Source organism: Stegostoma tigrinum, chromosome 4 (genome assembly GCF_030684315.1).
Source record: "Stegostoma tigrinum isolate sSteTig4 chromosome 4, sSteTig4.hap1, whole genome shotgun sequence".
Classification (NCBI taxonomy): Eukaryota; Metazoa; Chordata; class Chondrichthyes; order Orectolobiformes; family Stegostomatidae; genus Stegostoma; species Stegostoma tigrinum.
Window position 1 is genome coordinate 55368835 of NC_081357.1, and position 17871 is coordinate 55386705.

General features: G+C 38.6%; 1 protein-coding gene across 2 annotated transcripts in view; it reads left to right on the forward strand.

The window, feature by feature from the left end:
- Window positions 1–17871, forward strand: part of bach2b (BTB and CNC homology 1, basic leucine zipper transcription factor 2b) — a 276692-nt gene that overhangs the window by 66620 nt on the left and 192201 nt on the right. Inside the window, exon 1 of one of the 2 annotated variants that reach the window (XM_048531764.2) lies at window positions 10673–10765. The exons of the other annotated variant lie outside the window; for it this stretch is intronic. Coding sequence (XP_048387721.1) covers window positions 10730–10765 — 36 coding nt within the window. The 5' untranslated portion in view covers window positions 10673–10729. Of the gene's footprint in view, window positions 1–10672; window positions 10766–17871 lie in introns of those variants that run through there. 2 annotated transcript variants of the gene reach the window in all.

A 17871-nucleotide genomic window follows, 5' to 3' on the forward strand; every position in this document is an offset into this window, starting at 1 on the left:
TGGAAAATGAGTCAGACGGGGAATGTGTGGAGGTTGACACAATGTCAAAGGTAATGACCTTATATTTAACAAAATAACATTGATGACATTCCATCTAACCCAGGTCGGCCATCAAACTAGTTTGCCTTGGCACCTGGCAACATCAAAGCCCCTTTTCAATATGTGCTGTGGGAGTGATCCTGACTACATCTTGCCCCAGCCTCCCCCATTGCAAAAATTGAGCAGTTTGGCACATGTTTTCTTGAGGTAGTTGCATTGATTTGGGAAATTTCCCAACTTGAGCTATTTGCCTTGAGACCGAAAACCCAACCCAACATGTCTTAACTGCTCCTTTTTAAAGTGCTATTAAAAGTTAAGTTGGCAGGAAAATACTTTGATCTTACGATATTATCTGTTCCAAAATATTATAACCTCATGACCGTACATTGATTGAGGAGTATACATTTTGGTTACTTTTGTTTGGCAGTATTATTTTTCAAATGGCACAATTTTCAAGTGAATGTATAGTTTGTAAAAACAAATTGCATGAACTGTACATATAAACATAGTAATATCATAGAAAAGTGAAAGGATTCAGTAAAATGTTGGCAGATTTGGTTTTCTCCCTCGATTTTGATATAGAGAAGTGTTTGTGTGTGTGTGTGTGAGAACGCGTGCATGTGTACACACACATGCCGAATTGCACCTCCACACCAGCACAGACTCAACCTGGCACACACATCTTTTAATGCAGCAGTGTATCTGTACATGTTAATTATTGAGTCACAAACCCTAGAAATATGGACGCAAATAGTTTCACTTCCTATTAAATTTCTGTTAAATCATCTGAAGAGTTTCAAATGGTTAGATAATTGGATAAGAATTAGGAGTTAGTTCTGCTTTTCTGAATTATTTTTCTTGATTTAGTTATATATTTTCCACTGAGTGACTGCAGTCAATCGGGTTGTATTAAATGCCATGTAGATGTTTTCTGAAAATAAGCTGCTGTAACAATTCAGGATATTTTTCTGTTGAATCGGGAGTGCCAATGACCACATCAAGAGAATTGTCCACAGGAAATTATTGACCATGCAGTCAATGACTGTCATATCTGAATGCTGACTCACAGCGACATTTTATTCTAATGATATACCAATCACCCAGCAACCAGTATTTTTGGATTGTTGTTTGTGACCCTTCCTTCCCTTTGTTTTCATGAGATGCGCCTTCCTTTGTCTTCAATGCTTACCTTCACTGGAATGAATTACTTTTCATTGACATTCAATTGCAGCTTGAAAATGAGACAACTCTCCAGATTGTGGTCAAAAAATGCCTTTTCTTGTTTGTTGGCAGGGATAGGTAGCATGTTTGCAGGGGGATCGAGGGGAGGCATGGACATGCCAGCTTATTTAATTAGATTTTGAAGAAGGGTCTAGGCCCGAAACGTCAGCCTTCCTGCTCCTCTGCTGCTTGGCCTGTTGTGTTCATCCAGCTCTGCACCTTGTTATATCTAGTGATAAAAACGTTAGCAGTGGGATACTCCAAAGAGTATTCATTGAGGAATCTTACAAATACAGTCATATCAAGGAATCTCATGAATAATTGAACAATAAAGAAGATTCTTAAATAAATATTGTGCGTATAATTTATTTTCTGTAATGTAGTCCTTTAGGAATGCTATTGACAAAGAAAACTAAAATGTATAGTCAAGACTTCTGTGAATTTACCGGAGGAGAATAGTGTTTTAATGTCTAATTATTGTCGTACAGTTAATATTCTAGATGAATTTTGAATCAGTATGGATCAAATACATGATAGATTAGAGAGATTTAAGCTAGCAACTGCCCCAAAGCAGACAGATTAGGGTGCTGAAGAAAATGGGTAATAAAATTTTGGACAATGACTACAGCTGTAGAAGAATTATTGAATATGATAAATTATCACAAGAAGCTTGTAAATCCAGTATTTATAATCAAAAGAAGGATAAAGAAATAAAATATTTTGAGTGATAGTACAGAGGAAGAGAGCATACCCTCTTTAAAAAGAGTGAAGCACTGCATTAGAAGTTGGTTGAAAAAACTAGGGTGCATGCTTACGAGTGTAGTTAGTGGTAGAGAGTTGCTAAAAGTCATATAAGCATTCTATAAGTTGTTGTTTCTTGGACTGGTAGATGATGACTAATAAGGTCCTGCGAATAGCAAAGACTGATTCAAGAAGGCATTAGATGGATTTCAGTTAAGCAACGACATCGCGTCATTTGAAAGGTAACAATGAATCATTTGTTGGTAATAAATAGCCTTTAGTCTCATGGGACTTGCCTAATTGTTTCTGAAAGGGCTGGAGAGGAATTTTTGCAAAGGGTTGCTGAATTATTTGACTGGCTCAAGAGTTGGGGAAAGTAACCAGCAGTAGATTACTTAGCGTGAATATGCTTGATGTCTTTTTACATATGAATTCATAAATAAAGAGTTTCTGAAATGGTCAACATTCAAAATCAACCTGGAGAACCTTTCCTGTGCTAATATTTCTATTTCTGTGTGTTTCAATAAATTTGACCAAGACATGGCAGACACAGTCTAATTTGGATAAATGTGAGATGTGAATTTTGCAAAGGCAAATCAGGGCAGGACTTATACACTTAATGGTAGAAAGCTGGAGAGAACAAAGTGACTTTGGGGTGCAGGTTCATAGTTGCTTGAAGTTGAAGTCACAGGTAAACAGCGTAATGAAGACGGTGTTTGGTATGCTTCCCTTTATTGGTCAATATATTGAGTATAGGAGTTGGGAAATCATGTTGCCGCTGTTTGGCCTCTTCTGAAATATTGCGTTCAGTTCTGGACTCCCTGCTATAGGAAGGATAATGTGAAGCTTGAAATAGTTCAGAAAAGATTTACAAGGATGTTGCCAGGGTTGGAAAATTTGAGCTATAGGGAGAGGCTGAAGCAGACTGGGGCTGTTTTCCCTGGAGTGTTGGAGGCTGAGGGGTGACTGTGCAGAAGTTTATAAAATCATGAGGGGCATAGATAGGGTGAATAGTCAAGGTCTTTTCCTCAGGGTAATGGAGTGAATAACTAGAGGACATAGGTTTAAGGGAAAGATTTAAAAGGGACCCAAGGGACAACTTCATCACACTGAGCGTGATGCATGTATGGAATGAGCTGCCAGAGGAAGTGGTGGAGGCTGGAACAATTACAACATTTAAAATGCACCTGGATGGCATATGAATAGGAAGGGTTTAGATGGATATGGGCTAAAGGCTGCAAACGGAACTAGATTAATTTAGGATGTCTGTTCCACACTGATGAGTTGGACCGAAGGGTCTGTTTCCATGCTATACAGCTCTATAACTCTAAATGGGACTAGATTAATTTTGGATATCTAGTCATCGTGGACGAGTTGCTTCTGTGCCATACAAATCTCTGAATCTATGACATGCATAAGCAAATTAACTCAACATAATTAGAAGGTAAAGATTGGCCTTGAGAAGTTTATGTAAAATAATCCTCAAAATGCTATAAAGAAAACGCTGGCACTTGGCAATTCTTCTTCACTTCATCTAGAAATATTAAAAATTGGGTGGATATTAGAACTTTTTTTTTAATTTTTGGGAATGATGCAAGAAGTGTTTTTATATAGGCCTTTTAATTAAAACAGTATATTAATGAAACTTAGGATTCCAGGGGACTGGATAGGAAAGACTTACACATATGTATTCCCTTTCATTACCATAGAACATCTCAACACATTATTTAAAGGTCCAGTAATTATGTAATGTCGACTATTTGTACACACCTTGGTTCCACAAACTACAATCATGACGGCAATGACTGAACAGTGGTGTTGGTTGAGAGTGAGGCAATAATACCCCTGCTTTTCCGTGAAGTGGTGCCTTGGAATCCTTTGCAGCCACCTGAGAAGGCAGGGGCCACAGTTTTCAAATAGATGGCACCTCTGACAATGCAGTAATTTACCAGAACTGTACAGAAATGTTAGCCCACAGATGCACATTGTCTCGAGGAGAAGTTAAACTCACAACCCTTTGGCTCAGCTGCAAGAGGGCTGTCGCACTTAAATAGTAGGGCAGACAAATAAGGGAATAACTTCAGCACAAGATTGAGGAAAGAAACCTAGGAATAGTGGTAGATTTGTTACTTCCAGTGCTGAGACAGATGAGAAAGAATTGAAGGGCTGAATAAATGTTAAAACACATATGTATTGACAAGAGGTTGTGCTGAGTTGGTACTGCTGTACATGCTCTTGGTTTTGATGCATTGAAAGCAATGTCTGTAACTTATTCAGTAGGGAGCAGAGGAACACAAATAATTCCGAGGGCAAAGCGAACTCACTATGAGGAAACAATTAATATGTAAAAGAAAAGCGAGTAATCGTGCTTGTGCCACAGCCAAGTGCTAGTGATATTATGGATATAATTTGAATGGTTAAAAATATAGAATTTGCCAGGTGGGTTGTGGAGTTAAAGATAACTGGCTGTTAGGCATTTGGATGAGAGGCTTTCTGAATTAAGGTTATAAAAAGATGAGCAATAATGTGATGAAGAGTCTTCTTCACCATAAACAGAAAATGCTGGAGAAACTCAGCAGGTGTGGCATCATTTATATAGACAAACAAAGAGAATTTTAAATGCAGTATGATACTCTTGTGGAACTGAACAGGTTGGACATGTGATGGTATCCAAATACATAAATATTAATACGTTTCTGAATCCCTTCAGTTCCAAAGTAGAGTTATATCGCACTTTCAACCTGAACTCTGTTTCTCTCTCCTCAAATGCTGTCAGACCTGACATTCTCCAGCACATTTTTAAAACTTCAGATCTCCAGCATCTGCAGTGCTTTTATCTTGGTCTTTTCTTATATCTAGCTTTACATTATACTGTAAACCATTTGAATTCACAAAATGGTTCAGCGAATTTTGTTGGGGTGTGAGCAGGGAGTCTGAAAGATTTTTCTGCATGATGAAGTGCCATATTTAATTTGTTAAATGTGCAACATTGAGTGTTTGACAGTGTTTAATTCTTCAGACCAGCCATTCCTCAAGTGCACCTGGGAGTTTCTACAAAACCCACTAGTAGATAGCAAATTATTTTTCTTACTTTCTTGCTGTTGCTCTATGCTGCCTGCTGGTGTTAGAAGCTGTAAGTTCATTAGATAGGGTTGGGTACCATATTAGAAGTAAGTTCTATCTATCTCTGTTTACTGGCCACAAAGTATAGCTAAAATGCTTCATTTTTGAATCGATTTGAAAAATCAAGATTTTAACTAAAGTGCATTGTTCCCTTTTTGCCAGTTAAATACCTTGATTGTTTTACATCACAGGTGCTGGTGTTGAGTAACTGTTGGTAATGATGGAACTTCTGTCATCAAATGATGCCCATATGCAAAGGTCAAGAAAGGAAACTGGAAATTTTTGATTAAGTAAAGTTATGTTTGAGGCTTTATTTTGATAATGAGTGAAACGAGGTAGACAGGTTTTAATCAGTCAGGGATTTGAAAAGGCAGTAGAGGAGAATTGCGAATTATCAGATCAGCTATGATCTCATTGAATGTTAGAGCAGACTCAATGGGTTGATTAGCCTACTTCTGCTTTGGTGTCTCATGGTCGTATAACAGATAGTAAAATAAAACTCTAGATATGCCAGTCTTGCCCAAAAATAAATCTGTTACCAATTTACCTTTCATTCGTGAACTTTCTTGTGTACTCCTTGCATCTTCTTGGCATTGGACCTGGGGAGATAACTCAAACTTCTAAAGGAGATAATAGGTTTGAGATTCAGCAGAGATGGAGCAGGCACATTCTTGTCACCAAATTCCTTGTCCAGTCTTACCAAATATACCTGATTAATTACCTTCCGTGTCTCTGTGGTATCTCTCAGGTCCAATTGCTGCCCCATCTTACCCTATTCTGTTTGCAGAGCAACTTGCCAACCAGCAGATGTCTGCCAAAAGATTGGTATTCTTTGCTCCCACACTACCTTTGAAAAGCTGCTGTGCCCTTGGACAAGTGTTGGTAATCTGGCATTGCTCCTTACTCTCAGCATTATGGCATGGTATTCACAAAGCTATATTGCTCAGAGCACAGTGTTGACATGGCTGACACTCCCTTGCATGTTCAACGCTATTCACACTTAACCTGTTCTTAGATGCATGCCATCTAATCAACTTGTCTGAATTGCTCCAACTCTTTCCCAATTGGTCCCACTGACCAGTGCTCATTGGTCAGCATCAACTTGTCATTGTGTCGTAGGAAACTATCACATAAGGCAAAACTCAGACAAGTCCAAGCACAAGCTTTTATTGACAAATAGTATAAGTGAGCACACAGGTAACAAACTCAAAGTTGCTGGAAAAGCTCAGCCAATCTGGCAGCATCTGTGAAGGAGAAAACACGGTTAACCTTTCGGGTCTGGTGACTCCCGAAGGTAGGAGGTATGAATCAGTAAGTTCACAGATGATATGAAATTGGTAGTGTGGTAAATATTGATGATGAATGTGATATAGATGGATTGGTTTGATGGGCTTAACAGTGACAAAAGGGCAGGGAGGTTATGAAGGAGCTGGATGTAACATTAGTTAGGCCATAGCTGGGGTACTGTGTGAAGTTCTGTTTGCCACAGTATAGGTAGGATGTGACTGGAGAGGTTGAATAAGAGATTCATGTCTTGCGGCCAAGCTTGTTTTGTGCAATTGGTAAGGTATGAGGTGAAATATTAGTGAGGCAAGTTGAGCTGTTAATAAGCGCTGTAACAAGTTATAATTCCCCTTAATTGGCAAGTCACAAATGCCTAGTGAGAAACTCGCCTCTGCACTCAGTAAAAGCATAAAATATGTATCAGGATAGGTCTATCCAGACTTCTTGTCCATTTCTGCCACAAATCTCACTACAGCCCATGTTCCTCAGACTCCTCCAAGAATCTGCCCTGAATCTCTCTTTTAAAGTCATACATTCTGTTGCATTCTTGAGTCAGTGAGTGAGTGAGCGTGATGCTGTTAGGAGCTGTTAGGTTGGGTTAGGAATCATGATTTCCTGTAGTTTTAGGAAGAAGTTGGAGTTTCCAAACATCTGACAGTTCACAGGAATGCCCCTCCAGTAACAGAGTAGCTTTTTATTAACTCAGGTTTGTCTTACCTGCAATTAGTCACAAATTGGCCAGAATATAGCTATGCATCAGGATCTTATGGAACAGTGGTAGTGTTGCTATCTCTGAGCCACAAGTGGTGGGCTATATTGTTACATGTCTGAATAATGTGATTACAAAAAACTATAAATATTCATTAATTAGCCCTGCTGACCGTAAAGTAGCATAAGTGACCACTTCATTAACAGAATTGTTTTTGAATTATGCTGTTGATTTTCCTAAAACTATGTACTGCCTGTCTTACTGTGAGCCACAGCACCAAGTTTAGACCCAAACACTTACATTTAATAAGTGTGGGCATGGAATGAATACGCAACAAAAAAAAATGCAAAATGAGAGACTGATTTATAGAAAAATTGACTTTCAAGATCTGTTTGGCCTTGAGGATGAAATTTTATGAAAACAGGATGGGCAAGTGTGATTGGAACTGTTTGCTTATGTAAACGGTAAATGCCAAAATCTTCTACTGGGCTGAAGTGCCTGTTTCCACATTGTTTCCACCTTCTCCATGTATTTTCTCCTATCTAACAATATTAAATTGTAGTGGCCCACACTCAGTGCACTAAGCTGTTCTGTAAATTCCCTGATTTCTTGAGAAATTCACAAAACTATCACTTCAACCAAAATCCTCAAAGTTCAAAATCCTGGCTTTACCTATATTTATATCTACAGTTATGTCATCCTCTGTGTAATTAAAGTCATGGGTTTGAAAGATGATTCGGGCTATGAGCTCATTTGGCACAATAGATAATTTGTAATGTCAGCAGCAACTTGGATTTTAAATAATCTGATTTTGTGATGCTTATTTCTCAAGAATTATTGAATTTCAGTAAAATGATTTAAAATGCTGCGCAGCTAATTGTATGTTGGGAGTTTATCTTTACCAAAGATTGCTGGGTGAATTGCTCTGGTTTATATGCACTTTTATTGAGTAAGCTTTTAAAAGGAATGTGGTTATGATATTGATGCATATAATGGGCAAACACTATACCTCCCCATGTTCAATGCACATCAATCTCTACAGCCTATCTATTTAGTTATGAGAATGTCTCTGTTGCCTGCCGTAGAACATCCCAATTTTTGAGGAGCTTCTTGTTTTGCAGTGAATAACATTATGCAACAATGATTAGAGGACTAAAATTTTGGTGTTACTTATTTTTAAAAGATTGACAATGATGTGCTGTACTTAGTTTGATAGTGTATGAGAGTTTATATTCTTCCTCCTGTAGTTCTCCTCTTCATACTCTCTGTAGCTGGGGTTGGAGAGGTGCTTTGAGTAATTAAGACAAAAAAAAATTAGAGTTTCATGTTAGATGAGGTGAGGTTTGCTTTGGGAGCATAGGAATCAGAGGAATAATCATGCCAAGATTTTATTGCTGCTGTGGGAAGTACAGTTATCATTTCATATAGGAACCAGATGGTATCCTGAAACATCCGTATGGCCTGTGGAAAAGCCAAACATATGTCATATGTTTCTGAGAAAAAAAAGTGTATGCAGATCTGGCATTGTAATTCTGTTGGTTGGTGTCAGGATTTTGAGTTGTGTACTCACAAGCAGATCATGTGCTTAATTTTAGTTAGAACAGTGCAGTAGTTGTGATTTCAAAGGGGTGTTTAATTTTGTTCGTTTTCTCTAATCCAACATACGTCATTGTTAATTAATTGTTTTCTTCCCATTCCACACCTTAAGTATTGTATTTAGAATGGATTGACTTAATTAGGTTTCATGCAGTCACATCTACACCTTTGTTGTTGTAGTGAGATAGTTACCTCTGTCTCAGTGGCTGTACAAACAGCGATCATTGCTTTTGAGCCAGAGCAATGGCACGGCCTATTTAAGGAACTGCTGAGCTCATTCATCTGCTTTTCTCGGCCTGTTTCCTTTTATTTTTAGCCAAATCCATCAGTACTGACAAGTGGTAATTTGAACCAGCAAAAGGGCTTTGCTTCAGGTCTAAATACAAAGTCACTCTTCTCTTCCTTCCTGGGAAGGCAACAAACTTGACCTGATCTACTTGAGATGGATATGTTGAGTCATGTGAGATCATGTACATAAAAACATACTCTGGCAGTGTAAGGAGCGTAGAAAATCCACTCAGCAGCAGCTAGACAGAAGAATGCAGCAGATTCATACTTGTATAAGGTAATGTCTACTTTACATCAGGGGTGGGGCTAAAGTGGAGATTTGATTTGAAAACAACATGATTTGGGAGAACAAGGGGAAGGTAATCCCAGATTAGGAGCAGGAAAAGCATTAAGGGAGTATTTTAAAAGGCACATTTCAAAGTAAAACCAATTATCAATGTGCAGCAGCTGTTCTGTTTCGACTAAGATGAATAACTGCATTGAGATTGACAAATATATTTTGTATGAAGTGGAAGGGGAGGTGCTGTCTAGTTAGTGAAGATCACTTCTGTTTTGTTATTGGTGAATGAGGTTTTCTCACCCCCTTTAAACTGTGTGGCTGCACACAAATGTCCGGCCGGCACTTTTTTTTAAGAGGCTAGAGAGCTGTGATTCCTTGTAGCAGAATCAAATCCTAACCAGCCAGGAACTGAAATGGACTGGTTGGGAGGGCCACTTTGGCTCTCTGGGGTTCATTGCGTTTGCAATAAAATCAGTTAGGCCACTTGCTGTCACCCCCTCACCATTTCATACCCTCTTCCTCCCCCACTCACTTTCCATAGACTGTCTTACCCTCAATGCTAACTCATGCTCCTCAGCCATTCCCCATGGTCTACAATGCTCTCAGACTTTACTTTTTGAAAAACATTTCCTCCCTGGATACCATGTACTCTTTCATACCTATGTACCCAACACTGTGTATATAACTAATGAGGCATGTACAGTAATAACAATGGCAAGAGTGGACCTACCGCAAAAAACCCTGTTCAGAGCTGATCTCTGTAAAAGAAACTGCTGTTCCTACAATCCACAAAAGTGTCAATCTTTATTATATCAACAGTGGAGATTTCAAATACTTCACATCTCTTCGTCTCTGTCCAAGTAAACACCGAAACATTGATGAACGAGATCGTAGAAAGAGAAACAGAAACTTGTTATAACCACTTAAAGATGTCAATCAAGCAATGTCAACAATTTATTTCATTTGTCGAAGCAAAATCCCCGCTAAGTTAATGTATTTATTGGTCTGGGCTGTCAGCCAAGCATGGATAATGAGGCCAGGTGGAAACACAAGTCTGGATTTTATTTCCCCACAGGTTTAAGCTTAATTAGTAACCCTTTGTGTGGAATTTAAAGAGAAGCATTTTAGAGTTCCACATACAAAACACCTGAGAGTTTAGCATTGCTTGTACTGTTAAGATGAATGTAAAGGTAGGGCAGTATTACTTTAAAAGAGCAATTTTGAATTTATTAATTCAAAGTAGCTGAACTGCTGAGGGAAACCGTAGTGGTTGAATGAAGAGGTACTATTGGAACAAGTTCTTCCATTTTGTGAGACTATCTATCCAGACAGTCTGTCTCTAAGTGTTTTTAATTCTAATATTCTCTTTGCACAGGATAACTTTGAAGTGGAGTCAATTTTATGCTGCAGTGAAAGCCCATTGGAGGTTGGGTAAAGCACTATTAAATATGCACTCAGAATGTTGTGACTATTCACCCCTCAGGGTAGGTGATATATTTGTTTCAAAAATTATGATGAGATCCATTATTTGGACTTTAAACAGCCAGATTGTTTTTCTATTATGTTCTATTCTAACTTTCAATGTTGAAAAATTGCAGAAATATACATGTGAAAATTTATCTGACAAGCAGCAAGCAAAGCCGCCTTAAAAGATTTAATATATATGTTTGCATAAATTAAGAATTGACCTTTTGACTAATACAGTTTCTGAACACGTGAAGAAGGGTATGTGAGGGCATTAAGATTTGTTTCCCACCACAGACCATGCAAAAGTGCAAACATACACATGACATAGGAGCAGGCCATTTCTCCCATCAAGTCTGCTGTACCATTTAGTAAGATCATTGCTGATTTGATATATTCTCACATTCGTGTCTGTCTCTGACAATCTTTGACCAACTTGTTAGTTAAGCATCCATATACCTCTGTATCAAAAGTTTTCAATGATACCCCTGCCTGCCCCCACAATTGCACACTATACAGAGAGAGTTCCAAGAACCTACAACCTTCTGAGGGAGGAAAAATCTCTTCATCTCGATTTTAAATGAGAGACCCCAGTTTTAGTCTGTCCCACGAGGAGAAGCATTCTTTCAACATCTAATAATGGACAATAAGTCATTTACATCAGCATGCAGAATATATATGTGTCAAAGCAGTGTTCAAAAATAAATCTATTACCTTGTGTAACCAGTTAGAACCATGAACTACATACCATGGCCATGTTATAACTCCTGTGCACTCATTTGCAAATGAGATTATATCAGTGTCAGCATGCTTGTGCATATAAGACCATAATGTCCCAAGGCAGAAAAAAATGCTCCAAACTAAACATATTACTAAGTAAAATTCGTTTGTTTGCATAATTTCTTTGTAGCCAAATTTTCTCCTTATTTCTTTGTTTCTTCTTCTGGATTTCTTGCTGTGGCGTAATTTCTAGCATGACACCCATTATTCGTATATGGGCCTTGACGCAAGTACACTTGGGTGTTCATGTGGTTTACAATCAGGAGCAATTCTCATCTCATTCAGCTCCATGTGTATTCATGCAGCAGGCATTACATAACAATCACAAATTGTGACATCTGTTTTTTCCCTGTAATGTATAATGTAATGACAGTAGATCCCTTTCGCATCCTGCTGTTTCAACAAGGCTAACTCAACAAGAACCGGGGATTAAATCAGAATTTTCCTGGCCAGTGTACTTTAGTTGCTCCCTGAATTAAGTTCCATGCAACCTTAGTAGAAATAAAAGTAAGTATCTCAATTTCTTAATAATTTTTATTGCCAATTGGCATGACTTACTAGAGTAGCATGCTGGAATTCAAACCCAATTATTCCTGGAGTAAACGTAGAAGTTAAAGTTTTGAAAAAATACACACAATGCCCAGTTTTCCAGACTTTCATGCCCATGCGAACTGAAAACGTGGACAAGGTTTTTATATTGAACAAGAAGTACAATTATTTATTCCAAGTAATTAGCCTTTAGTTACACATAAACCATCATATACTGTTGGCATATAACCCTATTAATTGAAACTGTAATCTACTTATAAACTCCTACTTAAAGGTATAGACAGAAGTAAAAAAGGGAGAAGAAAGACCCATCAATGAAAGAGGTCAGGGAAAGCAGTTCAGTCATCTTGTTATAAGTTGCATTGGTTCTTGCAATTAGAAGACTTCCTCTTGGTTTCCCTTTTCCGAATGTTTCTAATTAATTTACAAGATGCACAGGTGACTGGTTCACTTATGAAAGGTCTCTGACTTCGTAATTAAAAGAACCAACATACAGCAACCACTGGAAGTAAGAGAAACTGATTTCATTCAAGCTCACTGTGGGTTTTAACTGTAGAGAAGAGAGAGACAGCTCCTAATCATGTATAGATCTCATTACTTCTCTCTTTATCTTGTTCCCAGCCCCGAAGCCGTTCAGCTATCTGACAAGCAATCACATAGTTGTTGTCAAGCAAATAAACTTTTGCCATTGATAACTGGAAACTACCCTATAGATGAATCATCTTGTTGCCGACCAAAGCTGTATCTGTACATTACTCCTTTGCTTCGGTTCGTCTGCAACTTGAACTTCAGTAACTGCTTATTCAAACAGCTGTTTAAACAATGCTTGCCATGAGTGTCAGGTTACTTGTTTTTCAAAACGTAAACAATAATAACCATATTTGTCAAATACAGCGCATTACACAAGCAAGAGTTGAGTACTGAGAATAAACTGCTTGTTTCTAATGAAAAATACAATTAAAATTAAGAGACATTTCTTGAAAATCAGTCAGCAAAGTTAACAAAAAAGATGTAACTGATGATTTGCTGAATAATGGGTCATTTGATTTCAAATTAGAATCAGTCTGTTACCGTACAGGCATGACAGTTCTGATAGGACTAAGTAATTTAGGCTTAATTGGTTCACTGACGATGCAGAAATGCAATGGAGCGAATCAGTGAATGGAATAGAATGGATGAACCTTGTGAACCTTCATAGCAAACAGGACAAAGTCGGGTATTTCTTATCACCAAAAGCCAATGAGTTATGTCTGCTGAATGTTTGCGCTCATCTAATGTGATAACAAAATCAGCAGTGATTGTATCATGCTGTAGGAGGTCAACAGAAACATGTGCTGCAGAAGATTTTTATTTTCAAAACACTGATATAAATCTGTGCTGTACCTCAGTAATCAGCACAAAAATGAGTATGTTAGATGTGGCAGAACATTTTACAATTCAGAGCAATTCAGGGAAGTGGTGAAGAAAATGTAACCTGAAATAGTTTATTGAGAATAATTGTAAAATGGAATCATCAATTAATATGTTTATTATTATTGTCTGCATAAGAATAACACGAATGGAATTGGCACAGAATGACACGAAAAGGATATCTGCAAGCTCAGGTACTCTTACCACTGTCATTGTCCAGGAAATGCAATGAAGCAAATGATATATGAGAGACATGGATGTGTAACTAGAACAGTGGAATGTAAATCTGCTAAGGTTATGGCACTTGGTAAGTTTAAGAATGCATTGTATAATTGTTCAGAGCACAGTTAAGCTGCATTTAGATTTGGCTGTTTGGGAATACAACACTTATAAGGAAGGAGCTTCACGTCTCCTTATAGCAATAGTTATACACTAAGGGGCACAATAGTGATTTTTTATTAAATAGAATAACTTGAGGTACAACAACGGACTGTGCAAATGTTAAAGAAGCATAGAATCAACAAGTATAATAATAAGGTAATGAGTTAACAGGAAAGGGAGGAATAAGGATTCTTGTTGAAATACAAAATATGAGGTTATTTAAGAAGGGGCTGATTAGCTCAGTTTGGTGAGATGGATAGGGTGCGGTTCAGAACAGTGCCAACAGCATGTCCTCTGCAAAGTAGGCTTGGACCTGCCTTGTCATCTGCCTTTGCTTGATGTTTAGTTGTCCCCCTCTAGGCTTAGAACAATTGTTTCACTAACAAAGAGTGTGATGCCCACAATCTCTCTTGGACTATGAACTAAGTTATTTAAATAAGCTAAATACTTAACGTATTACTTAAAAAGAAAGCTGATTAATAGACTCCACATAGCAGTAAGGCATCAGTAAATAACTGTATTACATATATTTGAGGGATTGTGGAACCCGCACACTGGAGACAGAGCCTTATAAGTGAAGTTTAGAAAAGCAGCAAGGCCCAAATTTTAAGCCTGATCCCATTACATATACTTAGTTTAAGTTTTGGCAACGATCTGTAGCTTGGGTTGTGGATGAGGTTGTTGACCTGCTCACCGAGCTGGCTTATTTTTGTTCACACGTTTCATTGCCATGCTAGGTGACATCGTCAGTGGAGCCTCCGATGAAGCGATGTTAATCTACTCGGCTTGGAATTTATACTGTCCAGCCCATATGGCATACAGATCAAAACCAAAAATGACAGTACTCACCATAACAGACCGGACAGTTTAAATTCCAGGCGGAGTAGAATAACATTGCTTCATTGGAGGCTCCACTGACGATGCCACCTAGCATGGGGATGAAATGTTTGAACAAAAACAAGCCAGCTTGGCGAGCAGGTCAACAACCTCATATGCTTCAACTTTGCTGATCACAAATTTTACTGATGAAGAACGTTTATAATTTTGTTATTGGTAGGTTGGAATTCTTTCACATGCATTTCTTGTTTCCACCCCACACTCTTTACCCCATTTTGCTGAAAGGAAGAGTTTCTAAAAAAAATTCTCTAACTTGCTTGCTCTCCTGTATTACTGATTCATGCTGAGGCATAGTCACCTCATTGCTGTAAGGTATCATTGATAGTAAATTATTCTTCAATGAATGCTTTCAATGCCTCGATATCCTGTTCACCCAGTGCTGAGATATTGCCATATGGTAGTCATCAGAAGTGAGAGACATAAACTAAATCTGTTTTTAGCAGTTTCCAACATTCACACAATGTCACCTCAATTGTAAATAAGTTCAATATTGTCATTAAACCACCCTGGTAAAGTACTTGCTTCCCTATTTCATTACTAATCATCATAGTTCTCGCAGACTTCAAAAGCCATTGTCTAAAGAAGTCATTTTTAATGTAGTTTTGCATGATGACTGGATTTTGGTGAACCCAAGAGCAGGTTCACAATAGTTTCTCTATTTAATTTACCGGATATATGATGTGCAAGGTGGAAAAATTCCCGTTTGTCTGGTGTCCACAACAGCAGCTGAGGGAATAAATGAAGTATCACTGTAAATGCCCTGCCTCACGTGAACAAAATGGATAGAATATTCCTGGTTATAAAGGTCATAATTTTAGAAGTGTCTTGCCAGTGGTTCCAACATATTTCCAGGTGACATGGCTGGAGGCAGGTAATTAGTATCAGCACCAATTTAAATAGTTAAGTGCCGAGTTGTGAGAAGATTGTGATGCCATGCCTGGCAGCCAATTTTTTCTACACTGGTCAAAGCCCGGCATGCATCAAGAGGTGACTTGCTGATGCAGGTTGTTGCTGCTGCCTGTGAGGTATCCTTCCCTCACTGACTGCTATGACCAAAGTTCATTTCATGAAAGTGGAAATCTCTTCGGATGCTGCCTCAAGGTGAAGGTGACCTGATGCTCCTCCCCTGACAGCAGTAGTGTCCAACCCTGCTTAGGCTTGCAGCCTCAGGAACCTGCCCATTCATCTTATTTTACTCAAAGCATATTGCCAGCAAATGAATGAATGAATGAATGAGCAGATTACTTGCTAAGCTTGCGGCAACCTTCCCCTGATTTTTAGATGTTTTATGGGCTTTTATGTGGGAGCATGAAGCAGTGTTTTGTCCTTTCCAAAGAGCTGAAGATCTGTGTGAACTGGGCAAGTACAGTATTCCTCCACAGTCAGTAAGATTGAAGCATCCTTATTGAAAAGTGTGGCGTTCAAATTGGAACATGTAAGTTAGTTTGTGAAACTCCAACAATAATTACTATCCTAAGCCGCCACACATGTAAAAGTAAATTTTCTGTGCCAGCTAGTTGTTTGACAGTGCTTTTGACTCTCAGCCTCTTTTAGAACCTGGGACAGACGGGTATATCAGAGTCCAATAACTGGAGCCTGCTGTGCATGGGTCGAGAGATCCAGGCCAAGAACTGCAGCAGGGTCATAATTTCTGTGCTTCTCCTTACAGTCTCTCATTTCTTCAGTATGGCTTTTCAGTGGTAGCTTCTCAATTTTGCCTTGATTGGGCTGTAGAGAAACCTGGACTCTTGCGTCTTGAAAACTGATAAAAGATCCTTGTCACAGTACAGAAGAAATTCACATCAAAATGGAGCACTGCCTGACATTGGGCCAAGGGACATGTGATTAAACTGATGAATGATGGTACAAGGATTGACACTTGGAGGTTCTTCAGGGAAAGAGGGAACAGCACTTGAAAAGGACTTTAAATATGGTACAAAATAATTGAAAACTGTAAGTGCCAATTGAATTCAGTGATATAGGTGGGAGATTTGCAGGGTTTTTCCAATCATGTAAGTTATTATGAGCTGTGGTAAAGCCTACTTCATTTGATCCTGTCTTGTGAAGTGTACTGTTTTACTGTGTACGTCAGTGCTTTAAATCTTGACTAATGGAATTATTGATGATCTAATTTCTGGAGAACAAGAAGCTTATGTTGTTTTCTTTGATTTTCTTCACACTGACCATTCCACATTTATGATGTTACAGTTAGCCTGAACTATTTTTGGTGAGAAAATGAGCAAAGTTTCAAAATGACCATCCATGCCATGACTTCTAGTGTTCACTTTCGATTTGTGGCCATATTTTAATGCCTCTCATGAGATTGTCGTTCTCACTTGCTAGGCCAGAATTTGATGCCGACTCCTAATGCCCTGGAGATATGGTGAACTGCCTGCTCTAACCACTGCAAATCATCTCATGTAGGTTCCCCCCCAACCTCCAGCACCCCTCCCCCCCCACCAAGTCCTCTTAGGAAGGACGTTCCATAACTTTGTCCCATTGACAATGAAGGAATATTGATAGGTATGATAATATAATTCCTAGTCATAATGACATGGAACTTAGCCTGCATTTGGTGGAATTCCCAATTACCTGCTGTCCTTGCCCTTCTATATAGCAAGAAATTGCAAGTCTGTAAAGTGTTGCCAAAGAAAGCTTGGTGAGTTGCTGTAGTGGATTCTGCAGTTGGTATTTGCTGGTGCCACTGTGCATTGGTGATGGAGGCAGTAAAAATTCAATGTAATGTATGGATTCCCAGTCGAACAGGTGGTTCTGCCCTGGATTGTGTTGAACTGCTTGAATGTTGTTACAGCCACACTCGTCCAGGAGTGGAGGTTATTCTATTACGCCTCTTACTCATGCAGTGTGGATATTGGAAAAGCTTTGGTGAGATAGGATGTCACTTACTCAGCATGGAACCTGCTGTTGCAATTACAGCATTTATTTAGTGAGTCCAATTCAGTTCCTCATCATTGGTCATGCCCAGAGTGTTGAGGATTGGGCAGTCAGCTACAGTAATACAAATGAGTGTAAAAGGAAGATGGCTAGGTTCTCGCTTGAAAATGATAATTACTAGGCACTCATGCGGTGTCAATATTTTTTGCCAGTT